Source organism: Amblyraja radiata, chromosome 5 (genome assembly GCF_010909765.2).
Source record: "Amblyraja radiata isolate CabotCenter1 chromosome 5, sAmbRad1.1.pri, whole genome shotgun sequence".
NCBI classification, from domain to species: domain Eukaryota; kingdom Metazoa; phylum Chordata; class Chondrichthyes; order Rajiformes; family Rajidae; genus Amblyraja; species Amblyraja radiata.
The window spans coordinates 29469705-29490300 of NC_045960.1; the positions used below are offsets into that span (position 1 = coordinate 29469705).

Below are 20596 nucleotides of genomic sequence, written 5' to 3' on the forward strand. Positions count from 1 at the left end.
CAAAACTGCACTCAATACTCCAGGTAATCCAAAACAAAATACCAAGTCAGTATTTCAAAGACATCAACTCGAAATAAATTGTTGCTACCCCACTGAAAATAGGTTAGACGTAAAACCTTGGTAGATTGCTAGTTTGTAATTGTTCTTTGGTCTTACATTCCTCTGATAAGCTAAGAGATAATCTAATTGGAAAATATGCAGAAATAAGTGTTGGGGGGGGGCAGAATTATTCCGAATGCACTGAAAATACTCAGGTCAGGCAGCATTTTCGGGGAGAGGTTAACATTAACTTTTCTGATCAATGGCACATTAGAACCCATTAGACCTTTCTCTCCACAGAATGCTGCTTGATATGATGAGTATTCACAACCTCTTTTTATTTCATGTTTCTAACATGCTTGACATTCAAGAACAATGAAGCCTTTAAGAAATAATGTAATAATCTTAAAACATCCATCTAAACAGACAAATAACATCTCATTTTCAGAAAGTACAGAGCAATTTATGATTGATAACCTATTTAATAGCCAAACATTTTGATAACAACAGGACAGTTGGAATTTCTACAACTGATATTGACCACGGCTTAACACCTTTGAATAGTGCAATTTTCCACGGTGCTTCACAAACAGCAATATCAAACCAGTTTTGATAATAAGAGGGTCATAGAGATGGGAGACCAGAAGTGGAGCGGAAAGAAATTGGAAAAACACCACCATGAAAGCTGAAAATCAAAATGGCATGAACAGAGGAACAAATAAAAAATAAAATCAGGGATACGAGGATTGTACTGGATATCATCATGAAGTCTAGGTAAAGAGGTGACAAAACAGAAAGGGGTTTATAAAATTATAAATTATAAGAATTACAAAATAAATGGCGTTTTTTCTGAGAAAAAGTCGATACTCGAGCAGGTGCTAATTATGGTCAGTGAACAAAAGGCTAATAGTGCTAGTTAGAACGTGAGCTGTAATGGTTTAGACAGAGCGATATTATGTGAAAGGAAATAATGTTTAAACAGTTCATTGGGGTTTCGATAAAGGGAATCCGAGGAAGCACAATACTCAGATATCCAGAAGACATTTGATAAGGTGCTGCATCAAAAGGTTATTGCACAAAAATAGTTAATGTTTCGTAGGAGGCAATATATTAATGTGGTTATACTAAACAGTGATATCTATTTGGCAATGTTTGCAAGAATTAAGATTCCAAAGCATTTCATTTTATATTTAAAAGTCACAATGAAATAATAAAATGAAATAAAATAGAAGAACTAAAAGAAAAGAAAAGCAAAATTAAAAATGCATTATAAAAAGTGCAAAAGTTAAAAGTGCAATGTAGTTAAGATTTAGCTGAAAGCTAAAGTAAACATAAAAGTTTTCAGTCTTGTTTTAAAAGTGGTCAAAGTTGAGGCAAGTCTTAAATCTTCAGGAAGTTTATTCCAGCTATTTGTTGCATAGTAACTAAATCCTGCTTTCCCATGTTTTGTATTTACTCTGGGAATCACTAGCAGATTGGTTTCAGAAGATCTTAGCAGTCTAGAAGGCTTATATAGTGGAAGCATGTCAGTGATATACTTTGGCCCTAAACCATGTAGTGATTTATAGGTGAGCAGCAGGATTTTAAAATCAATTCTCTGACATACAGGGAGCCAATGTAAGGATTTAAGAATTGGTGTAATGTGTTCAAATTTTTTGGTCTTTGTTAGAACTCTAGCAACAGCGTTCTGAACAAGCTGTAGCTGCCTGACAGTTTTTTTCGGAAGACCTGCAAGGAGACCGTTACAATAATCTAGCCTACTAGTAATAAAGGCATGTACAAGTTTTTCTAAGTCTTGAGCTGACATGAATCCTCTTAATCTTGCTATGTTTTTGAGGTGATAGTAGGCCGATTTTGTTACTGATTTGATGTGACTGTCGAAATTTAAATCTGAATCCATAATGACCCCAAGATTTCTGGCTTTGTTTGAAGTTTTCAGGGACAGAGAGTGAAGGTGTTGGGTTACTTTAAGCCTTTCTTTTTTAGCACCAAAAACAATTATCTCCGTTTTGTCCTTATTTAGTTGGAGAAAATTTTGGCACATCCAGTCTTTGACTTGCTCAATGCACTGGCACAACAGATCTATGGGGCGATAGTCATTTGGTGATAGCGCTACATAGATTTGAGTGTCATCGGCATAGCAGTGGTGGTCAATATTATTATTTCGCATGATTTGCCCTAGTGGGAGCATGTAGATGTTGTATTTACTGAAAAGAATACAGAGCAAGTTAAAAAGCAGCAATATTTTAATAATTACAATGTGCTGGAAGAAACCAGAAGGTAATGCCCAAAATATTTATATAATAAAATATAGAACATTGTCAGAGGATCTTGACCCAAAATGTCACCAGTCCAATTTCTCCCAAGATGCTGCGTGACCCGCTGAGTTCCTTCAGCAGCTTGATTTGTACAGAATTGTATTCACCAGGTTGCTGAAAGCAACAATAAACTGGAAAATGTTGGAAACACCCTACAGGTCAGGCAGCATATGTGGAATGAGGCAAGAGTTAACACAGAGGGCCTCGCGGGGATGGGGCCTCGCGGGTCGGAGACTCATGAGTCGATGAAGACTGCAGCCAATGGCCCCTGGGTCTGCGGCTGAGGACGGGTCGTCGCCATGGAGAGGACCCGCCGGCGATAGTGGAGAGGTCAGTGCGGCGCACAATGATGGCAAAAGAGCTGGACCACATTGGAAGTGAGGACGCTGCTGCCAGGGGAAGAAATAAAGGAGGACCCGGCGTGGGGGGGACCGCCGTGAGGGAGGGGGAAGAACAATGGACAATAGAGGACCCAGCGTGGGGGGGAGAACAAAGGGGGACCTGACGTGCAGGTCCTTTGTAACTTCGTAAGCGCCCTTTATGAGCGACTATTTTCATACCCTTGGTTATGCAAGCAAAGAATTTCACTGCGACTTGTGACAATAAAGTATTCATTCATTCATTTCAGGTTGAAGTCCTTTCATCAGAACTGGTTCAACCCAAAAGATTTTTATTCATTGACCTTACATTGGTTATATTATCACTTTTGCTGTAATTGCCAATCAGGATATTTAAAAAAATTGCAACACTTACAACTGCAGCTGGATGATATCACTGATTCTTCGAGGAAGAACAGACCGCCCTACAATCACTGCATCTTCATTCAGCTCAACAGCAGGTTTATACAACTGACAGAAGTACTCAGCCTGAAATATAAATACAATTAAATTATCGCACAGGTTTAAATGCTGTACTTTCAATAATTGCCAAATACAAGGTGAGGGGAAACCAAATTCCTCGTTTTTTTCCTTCCACACAATAAAATGATAATCAAGTTACCAAAAAAGACAGATTAGTAAAGATATAAACGTGATTGGATTCAGGACAGACTGCCCAGGTGTCAATTGCCAGTTTATATTAATGTAGACATATTCCTAACAATTCCAGGGGAGAAGTATAAACCATCTTTTCCCCATAACTTGTACTGCAAATTCAGTACCTACTGTAAAGATTCACATTTTGCCAATTATTTTCCTCATTAGTCATATATGGGCATATCTAAACCAAGCAAATGCTCAATGGCGCCAAAATACACCAAGAGTCAAGAGGAGTGGTGAACTGAGAGTGTTGCCAGGGTGCTGTGGGTGTTTGGTGATGCTGGCTGCCTTTGCAGCAACAACTCTTGATCCCTTTCATGGTGGGGAGGTCAGTACCCGTGATGGATGGACAGTGTTGACCACTTTTGAAATCATCTTCCCTCCTGGGCGTTCGAGTTGCCGTGATGCAACCGGTTTATATGCTCTCTACAGTACACCTGTAGAAGTTCATGAGAGTATCCATTGACATACCGAAACTCCTCAATCTTCTAAGGAAATAGAGTTTTTTTAACGATTGCATCAATGTGCTGGGTCCAGGACAGATCTTCAGAGAACCGCAGGCCCAGGAATTTGATGTTTTTGACTCTCTCCACCACCATCCCATTCATGAAGACAAGTTTGTGGCTCCCCGACTTTCACCTTCCAAACTCAACAATTAGTTCCTTGGTTTTACCGATGTTGAGAGCAAGGTTGTTGTTGTGGCACCATATGATCAGTCGGTCGATCTCCCTCCTACAGCGATCTCCATGAAAGTCCTTTCATCCGACAGCACTCTGGCACAGTAGTTGCTGCTGCCTCAGCTGCAGTGACCCAGTCCCCAGTGCAATCTATGTAACGTGTACATGACCCCATGACCAAATTACCCAATGCCCAAATTACATTTAGCCTAAAATCTGTATTTATGCACACAGTATTATGATATTACCACACAATAAACAATATCATAATACAATGCTAACTATTATGAAATATAGCCAAAAATCATTTCAAATGTGCAATGAAATGTGTTTCAGTCAATCAAGATTAAAATCAGTAAAGGAAGCCAGGGCAAAATATATTATAATGTGACAAACCTTAAAAGTTTACTGGCTGTGATCATGTCAAAGGAGTCACGTGAGATTTACTGCCTCGCCACAGCCCAACTCATCTATGCCATCCGTATATTAGAGCTCAGCTCATCCCATGTTCCTGTCCTCTTTCTGCCTTCCTTTTTTTCCCTGTCTGTATTTCTACATCTCTTACATTCTGCTTGATCCTAGCAGCTTACACTTGAAATATGCCTTCTTTATTCTGACTACAGCCTCAATATCCCTTGTAAACTAGGAGTTCCTAAACAAACCCATGATGCCGTGAATTTGGAAAATGTATTTTACCAAAAAATCGAGTTCAACTAAATTATACACATAGAAAACACCGTGAAGGATTAAAATGAAAGCCCAATAACAAAGTGTTACCTTTTCTTTTGAAATATTTAGTTTGCTTCCAATGATCTCTGCCATTTTCTGTCTACTCTTCAGCTTGGATATCATGGCTGTGAAACAATCCAGTGCCTGTTAAATAAAAAAGACAACAATTTGAAAATGCCTTCCTCTAGTCACTAAATGTTACCCATGTTTCTTTATAATTGCAAGCTGAAGCTGCCTGACATTTCAGTTATCTGCAGATGGAATTACCACCTTATTCTCATTAAGCTATCATCAAATTATGCATTTGAAATGGCCAACAACTTATTAGATCAGTCCTCAAACCAAGCTTTCCGTCCTGTGCAGCCCAAGTCTTCTCGGTCTTCTCTTGGTAAGTTGGCTCCCATTTCACAAACAAACCACCGAATTTCCAAGTGGCCATCTCTACACAAAATGGCCGCTAGAACCAGTGAACCCTTGCCAGCGTGTTCACCAGCTGTCAATTCATCATCATCTTTGAAAACATTAGCAACGCAGTGGTGCTGGTTTCAAACGGGAACGGTGACAGACGCACCACACAACCCTGTCCTCCAGTTCCTGCGGTCTTCCGCCGCTGGAAGTATAGGATTTTGGCGTGTGTGCTTTATCAAATAGCACACAAAAACAATAGCACACAAAAAGAACAAAAATCACAGCAAAGACTAAGTCCCCCAAAAATTCTACAAGCATACCAATTATCAAAGTGCTGTAAAAAGGTGCACACGAGAGACTAAAGAAATTGGAACGCAAACAAAATCTAATTCCAGTCATAATATGGAGAACGTGAACATGTGCTTTAAGATCACCGATTAAAAATACTTCTGATGTAGACCTATTGCAAACATTTGTATTGTGCTAATTCACCTCCTCCTTACCTCGTGGAAAATGCAGAGAGCAGTGGAAGATGATGTCCCATCAAAGTTAGGAATTATTCTCTCACACCATTTCAGTAAATCTCTGGTTAAAATAAAAAAGTAAAGAGTAAGTAAAGTAAGCAATGAATTATATTAGCCATGTGCCCAGTCTTTCTGTACCCATGGTCAGGGCTCCAAGCTTTGTAAATAACATACATATGGCACCAGATGTAGTGCTACCATTAAGGTTATCACTAAGATTTTGGCAATAGTGAACATCACAATAATGGAGAGATTTTGCTCACGACCTCATTACAATATTATTAATAAAATCAGTGAAATGGAGACAAACAAATCCAAAAAAATAGATTCAAAACATAATGCCCGAGGAATGACAGGTGCAGATTCAATTGCAACTTCTTGAGTAGTACGGATGTCAGGGGTTATGGGCAGAAGTCAGGAGAATGGGTTTAGAAGGGAGGGATTGATCAGCCATGATTGAATGGCGGAGTAGACATGATGGACCGAATGGCCTAATTCTGCTCCTATCACTTATGTCCTTTTGACTTCCAATAAGGATTTGGATAATGTCTTCAAATGAATAAATTGTATAACTATGAAGAAAAAGATTGGGACAAAATCGTTCAAATGATTCACCATTACACCATGTACAAACAGCCTTCTCTTGTGCTATGTCATTCTTTCACACTACATTTTAGTGGCACAAACCACCACCCGATTTACGTTCTCCCATCTCCCCTCAACCTCCTTTCCCACACACAAAAAGAAGAAAAATCTTGTTCAGATGCCCAAGACATGAATACAATCAAGACAAACCACAAAGTAATTATTAAGAAGGATAAAGTGAGACATCTGCATGCACCAGTCAAAATGTACAGAAAAACACTTTAGCGAAACTAAAGTTAAACCAGATTCCACGATAGCAGTATAATAATTCAACAACTCTGGATAAATATCTAAAGGGCCTGTCCCACGAGCATGCGACTCCATGCGGCAAGCGCGACCTAAAGGGCCTGTCCCACGAGCATGCGACTCCATGCGGCAAGCGCGACCTAACGTGGTCGCTTGAGCCGTACGGCCTCGCGGGGCCGGTCCCACTTCGATCGCCGGAGCCGTATGGAGTTGTGTGGAGCTGGTCCCGACATCGCGCGGGGCTCCAAAAAACTAACCGTGTTCAAAAATTCGGCGCGGCAACGGCCTGCCAGCCCGCAGCCGCCTCGACGCCGTACGCAGCCGCCTCGACGGGCATACGCAGCGTCTTGACTTCGCTCGAACTTCACATCACTCACTCGACCTCCGCGCGGCCCCCGCTTCCAGTTTGGTCGCGCTTGCCGCATGCAGGTCGCATGCTCGTGGGACAGGCCCTTTAGCGAATGCTTCCAACCCACTGGCTGATCAGCATACAATTTTAGGAAAATAGAAAGAATAGCAATGTGTCCAAGAGCAAATCATTATCAAAAAATGCTTCAGAATTTAAAAAGGACAGTTTAAATCTTAGGGCCAGGATCACATTATTTATAGTCACTCACTCGCATACAATATTCTTCAATCATCTGCACAAAGGAGTACCTTTCATCCATTGTCCAACACTGACAAATTTTGATTTTAAACGTGAACTGGGTTAAACAATATCGGTGGTGTTAGATATTATTTTGCAGGCAGGAACAGTAAATACTTCTACCTCGAAGAAGGTTACGATTATAGTTGCAAAACAATGGCACGTTCAGAATGTTGACACACGGCATTGAATATTTGGTCTCCTGAGAACAGAGGACCAAAGTTCTTCTGTTTTAAATCATTTAGGAGTGGCACGGTGGCGCAGCAGTAGAGTTGCTGCCTTACAGTGCTTGCGGCGCCGGAGACCCGGGTTCGAACCCGACTACAGGTGCTGTCTGTACGGAATTTGTACGTACTCCCCGTGACCACGTGGGTTTTGTCCAAGATCTTCGGTTTCCTCCCACACTCCTAAGATGTGCAGGTTTGTAGGTTAATTGGCTTGGTATAAGTTTAAATAAATTGGCCCTAGATGAGCGTAGGAGAGAGTTAATGTGCGGGGATTGCTGGTCAGTGCGGACGCGGTGGGCCGAAGGACCTGTTTCCGCGCTGTATCGCTAAACTAAACTAATGCAAACCTTAAAGATAATCCTCTTCCCTCAAGGCAGAAGTCTTTCTCTTCAGGTTTTGCCGCACAATCAACTGATTCCATATTTTCGTGATTTCCAGCCAAATTGATTTTCACTTCTTGATGTTTCTTGCCAGTTAGTTGGCAGTAAATGTCCAAAAGTCGGTCTATCACCATTTCTAGGCTTGGATACTGGTTCACTAACACCTATAAAATAAGAGAGTGTCATTATATTTGCCATTTCATTGCCTAAGATCAAGATGAATACATTTTAATACCAGGAATACATTTTCCAAAATGTTTCCATGGATCTGAACATCATTTATTATAATAAATAATAAAACTGAAATATAACTAGAGCAGAAAAAGACACAAAGTGCTGGAGTAACACAGTGGGTTAGGCAGCATCCTGGAGAATATGGACAGGTGATGTTTCGGGTCTGAAACTTTCTTCAGACTCGAGCAATACATTTAATACTGCAAGTAACTGCCAGGCTGTTTTTAAACCCACAACACTACCGAGTTGAGTTTAGTTTATTGTCACGTGCACTGATGTACAGTGAAATGCTTTCGTTGCATGCCAACCAGTCTGCGGAAAGACAATACATGTTCATAATAGGGCCATCCACAGTATCCATGATAAAGGGAATACGTTTGGGCATGGTAATATTCCTTTTATTTAGTTGCTTTTTCCAAAATAATACAAATAATACACAAATGCACAATTCGTATTTGAAAACAGATAAAAGAGCAATTAGAATCTAGTTCAGCAGTAAAGTTTCACATGACAACAGTTAAAGCGACTATTTTAGCTACATACCACATCCAACTACAGCAAGTGCTGCACATGGGACCTCATGTTGCAATTTACAACGTGATTTGGAGCAACGTGCATAATGGCAATTCAGCTGGAATGAGTGCAGAAAAGAGTCATGAGGATGTTACCAAAATTGGAAGGCTCGAGTCAAGGAGAGACTCGCTCTTTTTTTCCTTGCATCATTGAAGGAATGAAGTAGAGAAGATAGTTAGAAATTGGTACAGAAGAGGAGATTCACCGGGATGTTACCTGGGCTTGCAAACTTGAGTTACAGTGAGAGGTTGGAGAGTTTGCCATTTTATTCATTTGGAGCTTTGGAGGCTGCGTGGCCTTATCAAAGAGTACAAGATCATGAGGGACATGAATAAAGTCATTAAAAGACTCAGCCTTTCCCCCCAAGGGTGGAGGATTCCAAAACTAGAGGGCATAGGCTTAAAGAAGTGAGGGGAGAGCTTTAAGAGGGACCTTAGGGACAATCCCTTCACTCAGAGGGTAGCCCATATCTGGAATGAGCTTCCAGAAGAAACAGTGGATGCAAAAAACATTTGGACCGATACACTGATAGAAAAGGTTTTGTTTTGGTTTAGTTTAAAGCGAACAAATGATGATGTTAGCAGAATTCCAAAGACTCGAGACATTAAGGAAAACAAATGCACCCTTATTTTTAAGTCGCCACTCCTACTTCTTGTTTCTCCCACGAGTGGAAACTTCTCTGCCACATGCATCCTTCCACTACCACTCAAAAATAAAGGCATTTTGCATACTTCCAAATTCCATCAGATCAAATCCTGGCCTGTGCATCCTTCCCTCAGGGCAAAATATCCATTCTAGGAATTAGTTGGAACACCTTACCAAACTGGTAACTTAGTTACTAACACTAACTTCCTTTTTTAAAGGCCAATACTATAATGAATGAATGAATAAGTTTGTTGGCCATGTATGTACACATGCAAGCAATTTGCCTTGGTGCTCCGCTCACAAGTAACAACACGACATACAGTAAACAATTAAGAATGTAACATTAATAATAAATCATTATAGTTTAAACATGCGAATAAAAAAAATACCAGAGCAAAAGGAGGCTACAGACTTTTGGTTATTGATTAGAGCTACTGCTCGTGGAAAAAAGTTGTTTTTATGTCTGGCTGTGGCGGCTTTGACAGTCCGGAGTCGCCTTCCAGAATAAAGTGCTTCAAAGAGTTTGTGGCCTGGGTGAGAGGGGTCAGAGATGATTTTACCCGCTCGATTCTTGGCCCTTGCAGTGTACAGTTTGTCAATGGGGGGAAGTTTGCAGCCAACAACCTTCTCAGATGATCAAACGATCCTTGTCTTTTTGGGTACAGGGACAATAGTGGAGACTTTGAAGCAGGCAGGGACAGTATAGGTTTGCAGGGACTGGTTAAAAATGTCATTGTAGACCGGTGCCAAGTGTTCGGCACATAGCTTAAGGGTAGAGGAGGTAACATTTCCTGGAGATTTCCGGCTTTTCTGTCATCTGAATAGCCTCTCTACCTCCTCAATTTCTATTGTTGGTGATGGAGAAATGGCCAGACTGATGTTGGGCAGCAAGGAGGGGGTGGGTAGTGGACGAGGGCCCAGTCTTTGCAGACTGGAGTCAGGCTGTAAGTGGGTGTGAAGTGGTGATAGGGGGGGGTGGGGGTAAGGGGAAGGGGTACCAGGGTTAAGTTTCTATTTATCGAACCTGCAGTAGAACTTGTTCAGGTTGTTGGTCAGCTGACGATTGTCCAAGGAGTGGGGGCTTTTCCTCTTGTAGCTGGTGATTTCTTGCAAACCCAGCTAAACAAACTGTTTACTACTCCACTGTACACTGTACACCAGATGAAGTCACCTGTCATTTTCCCTCTACAGATGCTGCCTGGCTTGCTGAGTTCTTCCAGCACTGTGTTTTACTCGACATTATAACATCAGAGGTTTTGTGGCTCTAAGGCCACAAAACAGTGTTCAAACAAGACAAAAGCAGCCAAGGCATCAAATCAATAAACCAATGAAAACCGACCGTAAAGTAAACTCACTTCTTTTAATTCTGCTCTGTGCATATTATCCAACTGGATTTTGGTCCATAGTTTGTCCAACAAATTTGCATGACTGTTTTGTTGTCGGTACCAACCTACATTGCTACTGAACAACCTAAAAGGAGGTCAAATAGAAATTCAGCAATTTGTAGGTAAAGAAAAAAATAGTTCAGGTTTTAGCACAATTTGGTTCTCTCTAAATCATGTTCATTAGTATATGATTTCTAGCAACAAAACGCATACATTTATGAGTACATATGTCTTGGTGGGTGTGGGGGTATGGGGTGGGGGTATGGGTTAGGGGTATGGGTTGGGGGTATGGGTTGGGGGTATGGGTTGTGGGTATGGGTTGTGGGTGGGGGTAGTGGTGGGGGTAGTGGTGGGGGTAGGGATGCCGTTAGTGATGCAGCATCCAACAACTCCAACGACCAGTGCTCAGTTGTGTCGCCTTGTGCATTACGTGCACTTTGCATGTTCCCCTCATGACTGCATCTATTTTCCTCCCATATTCCAAAGGTAGACTGATTTACTGGTTACAGTAGGTGTTGAGCAGGAGAATCAGTGGGGTAGAGGATTTTTTGATGAACATGCAAGACAATATGTAACACTTGGAAATGGGATTACTCTCAGCTTGTAGTGACTTATGGGGACAAATGGCATGAAAAAGGAAATTATTCAAAAATAAACAGGCCTAGGAACAACTCATTAGTTTAAATTTGGAGAGGGGAGTAAAATGTAATAAAAATTAAATGAAATTTCAATTAATTATAAGTACAATACGATAAAAGTACCCAGTGGTTTTATTTTCACTGTCAACTACATAGACCTTCAAGCAGAATGTATGGGTACCTGGGTATGTGTATTACAGGCTTGCTGCTAGATTTTCATTTTACAGAGCATTGAGCAACAATGAAAAACAAAAAAATCAAGAGACTGCAGATGCTAGAAATTTGAGATGCAGAATTCTGGACGGACTCAGTGGGTCAGCTAGCATCAGTGGGGGAAATGGACAAACAGTCTGAAGAAAGGTTCTGGTCCGAAACATCTGTCCATGTCTCCCCACGGACGCTGCCCGACAGACCAAGTCCTTTATGCAGGTTTTTCCCCTCATACTAGATATTTTGCTCACTTTAGCCAATAGTCATCATCCAGTTTGTTGCATTAAAAAGATAATCAAGCCTAAACTACAAGTTATACTAGATTTGATACCAGACCTTCTTGTTGCAAAAAACTGAAATCCAGGTGCTGCTTTTATGCAATCACCATGTCCGGGAATTAAGAGCTCCCCAGTCTCCAGCAAAGGGATCAGCACAGATATCTGCAGGGTAGAAGGAAAAAAATGTAGTCAGTAGTGAGATGAATAGCTAAATGTGAAGCAGACTGATAAATGCATAATTTGGGTATTTTTAAAATGGAGATTGATAAGTTCTTGATTAGTAAGGATGTCAAAGGTTACAGGGAAAAAGCTGGAGAATGGGGCCGAGAAAGAAAAATAGATCAGCCATGATTGAATGGTGGAGCAGACTCCATGTGCCGAATAGCCTAATGGGCCTATACCTCCTTAGGCGACTTTTTAGGCGACTGCAGGAGACTATGCAGTCGTCATATGGTCACCACATGTTCGCGCGTAGTTGCCGGGGAGTCGCCTTCATGGTCGCAAGGAGTTCCCGCATTCTGGGAACTAGTCACGGCCTCATTATGGTCGCCGCAAATTTTTCAACGTTGAAAAATTAGCGGCGACTAGAATGAAGCCGCCATGGAGAGTAGCGAGAATTCTCGTGCCGTAGGTGGGTCGCCAGGAGCTCCTAGTGGGTTGACAGGATGTTGAAGGTTCTAGGAGGTTCTCGTAGCTGGTGCTGACCGGTGAATTTCATTGGCTCATTGGGAAAAAAAACGTAAGCAGTCGTTTTCAGAAGCAAGGATGACCGACCGTTAAATGTCCGCCGAGCTTCACAGCCGTGTATCTCTGGCTTATTAAAAGTTGGCTCGACTCCATCACCCCCCCCCCCCTCTTTTAAAGGACTGACCATACACTGTGCTAGCCGTCTTAATTACAGCACCAACCTTCCTGTTCATCGGGGGGGGGGGGGGGGGGGGGGGTGTGTGCGTGTGTGTGTGTGTGTGTGTGTGTGTGTGTGCGTGCGCACAGTCGCCGCCAGTCCGCTGAAAAATCGCCTAAGTGGGACAGGTCCATTATACTTCTCCCATGTCTTGTGGTTTACTTTCAACATTTCTTTTTCTCCACATCTTATTTTCCTGCTATAATTGAAAGGAAGCTTGCAGAGTGAAAGTTACATCCATCAGCTGGTTAGCTTCAAGATTGCAAGGGCCCACTAGTGATTCACTGGTTTATTGTTAAACCCAGGATGGGATACAAGCAATACAAGTTTATTGAGTTCAGTTTATCGTCATTTTTTGTTACTGTCAACTTTTGTTTGCGTGCTAACCAGTCAGCGGAAAGACAATACACGATTACAATCAAGCCATTCACAATGTACAGTTACATGATAAAGGGAATAATGTGAATAACACTTAGTGCAAGATAAAGCCCAATCAATAATAGTCTGAGGGACTCCAATCAAGTGGATAGTAGTTCAGGACTGCTCTCTAGTTGTTGGCAGAATGGTTCAGTTGCCTGGTAACAGCTGGAAAGAAACTGTCCCTGAATCTGGAGGTGGGGAGAGGGAGTGGCCAGGGTGCGACTCGTACTTGATTATGCTGCTGGACTTGCCGAAGCAGCGTGAGGTATAAACTGAGCAAATGGAAGGGAGGTTGGTTTGTGTGATGGTCTGGTCTGCGTCCACAATTCTCTGCAATTTCTTGCGGTCTTGGATGGAGCTGTTCCCAAACCGTGCTGTCATTGCAAACAATCTAAAAAAAATCCCTGCGGCGAAAACGTTGTCCTATCATGACCCATTAAATAAATTGTATATATACTCTTTGGATTTAAGAATGAGGGTGATCGTGTTCATGCAGAATTCCAAGGAGACATATATCAAGATGTTTTCATAGCAAAAGGATTTGAGTATAGGAGCAGGGAGGTTCTACTGCAGTTGTACAGGGTCTTGGTGAGACCACACCTGGAGTATTGCGTACAGTTTTGGTCTCCAAATCTGAGGAAGGACATTATTGCCATAGAGGGAGTGCAGAGAAGGTTCACCAGACTGATTCCTGGGATGTCAGGACTGTCTTATGACGAAAGACTGGATAGACTTGGTTTATACTCTCTAGAATTTAGGAGATTGAGAGGGGATCTTATAGAAACTTACAAAATTCTTAAGGGGTTGGACAGGCTAGATGCAGGAAGATTGCTCCCGATGTTGGGGAAGTCCAGGACAAGGGGTCACAGCTTAAGGATAAGGGGGAAATCCTTTAAAACCGAGATGAGAAGAACTTTTTTCACACAGAGAGTGGTGAATCTCTGGAACTCCCTGCCACAGAGGGTAGTCGAGGCCAGTTCATTGGCTATATTTAAGAGGGAGTTAGATGTGGCCCTTGTGGCTAAGGGGATCAGAGGGTATGGAGAGAAGGCAGGTACGGGATACTGAGTTGGATGATCAGCCATGATCATATTGAATGGAGGTGCAGGCTCGAAGGGCCGAATGGCCTACTCCTGCACCTAATTTCTATGTTTCTATGTTTTCACCAGTGGGAGAATCTCAAACAAGGGGAGATGGTTACAAGATTAAGGACAGCCATTTAACACTAATGTACATAGGAACTTGATCAGCTTCTGTGACAATCTCTGGAATTCTCTATCCCAAAGGGTTACGCAGGCAAGATCAGTGAGTGGATGGGGAGGGGGAATAGGAAGAGAAAATAAATATTTTTAAAGATCAGATAATTGTGGGCTTTGGGGAACTGGCCCAGACGAGGATACAAGGCCTGGGGCAATCAGTCATGATTGTATTGAATGGCACAGCATCATGATTGTATTGAATGGCACAGCAGGCTTGAAGTGCTCATTTTTCTATTGCTCCTTTGATTCTTATAATCTAATGGTGTAAATTAATCCGAATTTTGCACACTTCGACGAAACCTCTTATCTTTTCACACCACTATAACTCCAGTTTACCCAACCTTGAAGTTAAAAAGCGCTCATTCTTAAAATCAAAACTTCCCCTTAACTCAAGTATAATAGAGGTAGTACATACAACATCTAGTGGTGCATAGTCAATGTCTTCCAGGAGAAGCCAATATCCATTCATCACAGCTTGAGTCAGTGATCCAGGCTGCCAAACAAACTCCCCAGGAACATCTGCACAGCGATACATTCCCAGCAACATCTATAAAATGTAGCAGCAATTTAAACAAAAGTAGTTCAGTCAGAGCAACTAAAATATGCAATTTTATATCCTTCCCAAGATTATTCATGAAAATGCAAAATTAAAAACACCAAGTACAAGTCGAACAATCCCCTTGTTTATGCATCTTCAAGGATCATCATCATCATTGTTGAAAACATCAATGGGCATGGTGCCTCGCAATGCTATGTACGACAGTGATCGCAACTTCTAATGAAGTGTGGATGGCCGCTGGCTCGCTAGGAGCTCATCCGCCCTTTGACAGGTTTTGTTTTTGGTCCTGCTGGGGGTCCACAGCCCCCTCCTCACCTGGCAAACCAGGTTGGGAGACGGTTTAGTCGCCGACTATCCGTGGCAGGGGGAACACCAACCCCCCCCGACCTGACCTGACCTGAATCTTCAAGGAACCCCAATGAAATAGTTGAGAAAACTTTGATACCAGCAGATTGAAGAGACAAAATAAAGTCAAGATTTGGCTACCATAAGCACAACTTCAAAAAAAATAGAAAGACAAGTTATCTGCAAAAAAAAAACTGTTTTGCCAAATTCTATTTGCACAAGTCAATCAATCTTACAAATGTTATAAAACAACCTAATGACTTGCATAGAATTATTGGACTGTGCTGCAACATAAGATTCAACTCATGATCCACCCACAAAGTGGGCTGCCCATCACAACTAAGTAGAAGAGTTAGAAATCTATATTTAAAAAATTGGATTAATTGTGTACTTCCATGGAGTCAGGCCATGGTTCACAAAAGCCAGAACTTAAAGAAAAGAAAACCTCAACATTGACTCCGCATAAGTAAATTCATACCTTGCTGTCAGTCTGGTCTCCAAGTTGTACTTTCAAGAAGTCAGGAGCCTTCTGTCGACCCGTGACCGCTGTCAAATATTCTACTAAAGCAGTTTTACCACAGCCAATTGGCCCTTCTAGCAACACCGCATTCTGGGACAACACCGCCATCGCCAGGTTCTGCAGGTAACCGTAGGTCGAAGCCACCAACACAAGCGACTTATTGATGCACTGCAGAGAAAGGATAAAATAAATAAATCACCAAAATAAGGTAAATCCCAAGAAGGGGAATCAAGAAGTGAATGACATAGGTTTAAGGTGAGTGGAGAACAGGAGGGGGTGGGGGGAGCAATTTTTTGACATTAAGTGCATGGAACAAGCTAAAACTAGAGGGCATTGGTTAAAGTTGAGACAGGAGAGATTTAAGAGGGACCACTCAGAGGGTAGTCTGTATCTGGAATGTGCTGCCAGAGTAAGCTATAGAAGCACATACAATTACAACTTTTAAAATAAATGTGACCAGGTAAACAAAGAGTTTAGAGGACAATGAGCTAAATGGGACCAGCACAGGTGCCACCTTGGTTGGCATGGACCACAGGGGCTGTTTCTGTTTTAATCATTATTAAAAGTTAAAATTGAAAAATTGTTGTTCCTTCAACAAAATAACAGAATGAGCAATCAGAAAACAGAAAAGAAGATTAAAAACATTGAGGGGACTGCAATTAAAAAAAAGTATCTAGTCCATACCATAATGAGCTGCAGATATATAACTGAAGTATACATTGATGAAGATGGCCACAAATATTCATTAATTTTCTGGTTATTTCCTGCCAGTAATTTTTACTTGGCAAGGCATAATACAACCCCCACAATGGAATCAGTGTTCTTGTTAAAAAGACAAGTAAATGCCAACCTGGTCCTTTTGGGCGAGTTGGTTCCGTGGTAACACGATTCCACACACCACCACAACACTCTCAGACAAATCTCCAGACAACACGTGCCCTTGGGTATATTTTTGTTGTTTCTCTTTCTGCCAAATACCAGTTTTGGAATTTGCCAGTACCAAGGCCTTCTCCACATTCAGCAACATGTCATCTTCCAATAATCTATGAAATAAAAAGGGAAGCAAAAATAAGTTTCTCATCATAAACTGTTAATTGTGAATGTAAAGTGAGAGAAATAAGCAACACAAGCATGTTCTACAAAATAAAGTAGAACCATTTTCAAAATTCCTGTACAGAACGAGAGCTAAATATATATGGTGCAATTGTGTTCTATTTCTCCGTTTACATTAATTGATATTTGTGCTGCCGAACCAAAAATTAAACGAGAAAAAACAGGTACAATCCTCCTATGTCCTCATGACAAAGGAACGTGCGGCTGAAGTCCAGCTTAATAATAAAAAAATGAAGTGGGAATTATCTACATCACAGCCTTCTTCACAATTATCCAATACAATGGACAACTATCATTTTCCCTTAGACGGTACCACAAATCAAAGTGTACGAAGTTTACAAATCAGCATAATTTTTGTGGGGGAAAAGCAGCCTACTTTGCCAGCTTGCTGCACTACCAATTCTAAAAGCCTTATATTTGACAATCTTCATCGTCAGACTACAATGTGCTAAAGCAGCTAACCAATTAAAGGACAGTTTTCACCCTGGTCATTTCCTCTACTCCCCTCTCCCATCAGGCAGAAGAAACAAAAGTTTGAAAGCATGTGCCACCAGTATTAGGGACAGTTTCTTCACGACTATCAGACTACTGAACACTGCACCCGCAAGCTAAGGCCTAGTCCTGATCCCCCAACCAACGTCTCTGCAGATCTTGCACTTTTTAAAAATCTGCACTTTCTTTGTAACTGTAAGGCTTTAACACTGTAACACGATACTTGGTACTCTGGTGTTTTTCCATAAACCCATTCAAAAGCTTTTGAGTCAAGTTTTTGAAAAATGTAAAGTGTTCATTCAGTCCCCAATTCATAAAATAATTTAGTTCATGCAAGGATTTAGAAGCCATTCAGCAGTTATAAGAAAGCTACTATTAAATTGAAATGTGAAATAAAACTGGAAACGCTGCAATAGTCCAATCAATGGTCATTGATCAGAAACATTAACAGCTTCTCTCTCTGGACAATAGACAATAGGTGCAGGAGTAGGCCATTCGGCCCTTCGAGCCAGCACCACCATTTAATGTGATCATGGCTGATCATCTCCAATCAGTATCCCGTTCCTGCCTTCTCCAAATATCCCCTGACTCCGCTATCTTTAAGAGCCCTATCTAGCTCTCTCTTGAAAGTATCCGGAGAACCAGCCTCCACCAACCTCTGAGGCGGAGAATTCCACAGAATCACAACTGTCTGTGAGAAAAAGTGTTTCCTCGTCTTCGTTCTAAATGGCTTACCCTTATTCTTAAATTGTGGCCCCTAGTTCTGGACTCCCCCAACATCGGGAACATGCTTCCTGCCTCTAGCGTGTCCAAACCCTAAATAATCTTACATGTTTCAATAAGATTCCCTCTCATCCTTCTAAACTCCAGAGTATACAATCCCAGCCGCTCCATTCTCTCAGCATATGACAGTCCCGCCATCCCGGGAATTAACCTTGTGAACCTACGCTGCACTCTGCAATAGCAAGAATGTCCTCCCTCAATTTAGGGGACTAAAACTGCACACAATACTCCAGGTGTGGTCTCATTAGGGCCCTATACCACTGCTGAAGGACCTCTTTGCTCCTATACTCAACTCCTCTTGTTATAAAGGCCAACATGCCATTCGCTTTCTTCACTGCCTACTGTACCAGCATGCTTACTTTCATTGACTGATGAACAAGGACCCCCAGATCCTGTTGTACTTCCCCTTTTCCCAACTTGACACCATTTAGATAGTAATCTGCCTTCCTGTTTTTGCTACCAAAGTGGATAACCGCACATTTATCCACATTAAACTGCATCTGCCATGCATCTGCCCACCCACTCAACCTGTCCAAGTCACCCTGCATTCTCATAGCATCTTCCTCACTGTTCACACAGCCGCCCAGCTTTGTGTCATCTGCAAATTTGCTAATGTTACTTTGAATCCCTTCATCCAAATCATTGATGTATATTGTAAATAGCTGCGGTCCCAGCACCGAGCCTTGCAGTACCCCACCAGTCACTGCCTGCCATTCTGAAAGGGACCCGTTAATCCCTACTCTTTGTTTCCTGTCTGCTAACCAATTTTCTATCCATGTCAGCACTCTATCCCCAATACCATGTGCCCTAATTTTGCCCACTAATCTCCAACGCGGGACCTTATATAATGCTTTCTGAAAGACCAGGTACACTACATCCACTGGCTCTCCCTTGTCCATTTTCCTAGTTACATCCTCAAAATATTCCAGAAGATTAGTCAAGGCATTTTTTGAGGATGTAACTAGGATAATGGAGCCAAACCAAGGAGTTTTTACAATATCTTTTGATTTAACTGTGAAGTGATTAGCTTACTGCAGTCTAAAATTTGTCAGGTCTTCTGTAGTGAGAATTTTTTTGAAGAAGTGGTTCTTTTGTTCATCACTCATGTTTGTTACAACTGCAAGACATCTTGCCGTATACCTGAAAGATGAAGAAAATGCACAAGGTCGTTATAATGTCAAAGAGAGCAGATAGTCTCAGTAAAAGGGCTAACAATTTTGTTTTGAACTCAAAGTATGCTCGTTGTTTCTCTGTAACAGCACCCCTTCCCCCCTTCCTATCCCTGAAGCTTACTTTGGATAACTTTTCTTTCTGAAAGAAATAGAAATACATATTTTGGAAATAAATATGAGAAAAAGAGAAAGTTGCAATTCGTAAACAAGAGAAACGCAGTACTGCCGGTTCTGGTTTACAAAGAAAGACACAAGATGCTGGAGTAATTCAGCAGGTCTGGCAGCATCTCTCCATATGTCAAACAATATTGTTTGGACAAAGTGTTTAGAAAAATATCACTATATTCTTTAAGTATTTTTGAATTTAAATGTCAAGGAAGAGAACAAAAAAAAGTGCATACCCTGGATTTTGCTCGGAATTTAGTCATTCATCCCAACACATTACATTTGTTTTCTCCCCTTCTGCAGTTCTTTTAGTACAGAGAAGCACCTGCAACTTTCAAATGTTTCAATGCTATATGGATATTCATGTACTTTCAGTATTTTTGACCAGTAAGGGGTTCGACAATGTGCCGCATGGTAGGCTGCTCTGGAAGGTTGGATCGCATGGGATCCAAGGAGAGATAGCTGAATGGATAGCAAATTGGCTCCATGGAAGGAAGCAGAGGGTAATGGTGGAAGGTTGCTTCTCAGACTAGATGCCTGTGACTAGTGGTGTGCCTCGGGGTTCGGTGCTGGGCACGTTATAGTTTGTCATCTACATCAATGAGAACATATAGGGAAAGATTAGCAAGTTTGCTGATGAAACAAAAGTTATTGGTTTTGCAGATAGTGAAGATGGTTGTGCACGATTGCAGCAGGATCAGGATCGATTGGCCAGGTGGGCAGAGGAATGGTCGATGGAATTTAATACAGAGAAGTGTGAGGTGGTGCATTTTGGGACGTCGAACAAGGGCCGGACCTACACAGTCAATGGTAGGCTTCTGGGTAGTGTTGTAGAGCAGAGAGATCCAGGAATACAGATGCATGGTTCCTTGAATGTCGAGTCGCAGGTAGATAAGGTAGTCAAAAATGCTTTTGGCACTTTGGCCTTCATCAGTCAGAATATTGAGTATAGAAGTTGGGAGGTCATGTTGCAGTTGTATAAGACGTTGGTGAGACTGCATTTAGAATATTGTGCTCAGTTCTAG

The 20596-nt window shown here is 41.6% G+C and overlaps 1 protein-coding gene across 1 annotated transcript in view; it reads right to left on the reverse strand.

The window, feature by feature from the left end:
• mdn1 (midasin AAA ATPase 1) overlaps positions 1–20596 on the reverse strand; it is a 162809-nt gene that overhangs the window by 132375 nt on the left and 9838 nt on the right. Inside the window, exons 4-13 of the mRNA XM_033020868.1 lie at positions 19267–19374; positions 16697–16889; positions 15805–16014; positions 14838–14969; positions 11898–12001; positions 10684–10798; positions 7844–8040; positions 5712–5793; positions 4849–4944; positions 3111–3223 (exon numbers count right to left, since the gene is read on the reverse strand). Of these exons, the coding sequence (XP_032876759.1) occupies positions 3111–3223; positions 4849–4944; positions 5712–5793; positions 7844–8040; positions 10684–10798; positions 11898–12001; positions 14838–14969; positions 15805–16014; positions 16697–16889; positions 19267–19374 (1350 nt within the window). The remainder of the gene's footprint in view (positions 1–3110; positions 3224–4848; positions 4945–5711; positions 5794–7843; positions 8041–10683; positions 10799–11897; positions 12002–14837; positions 14970–15804; positions 16015–16696; positions 16890–19266; positions 19375–20596) is intronic.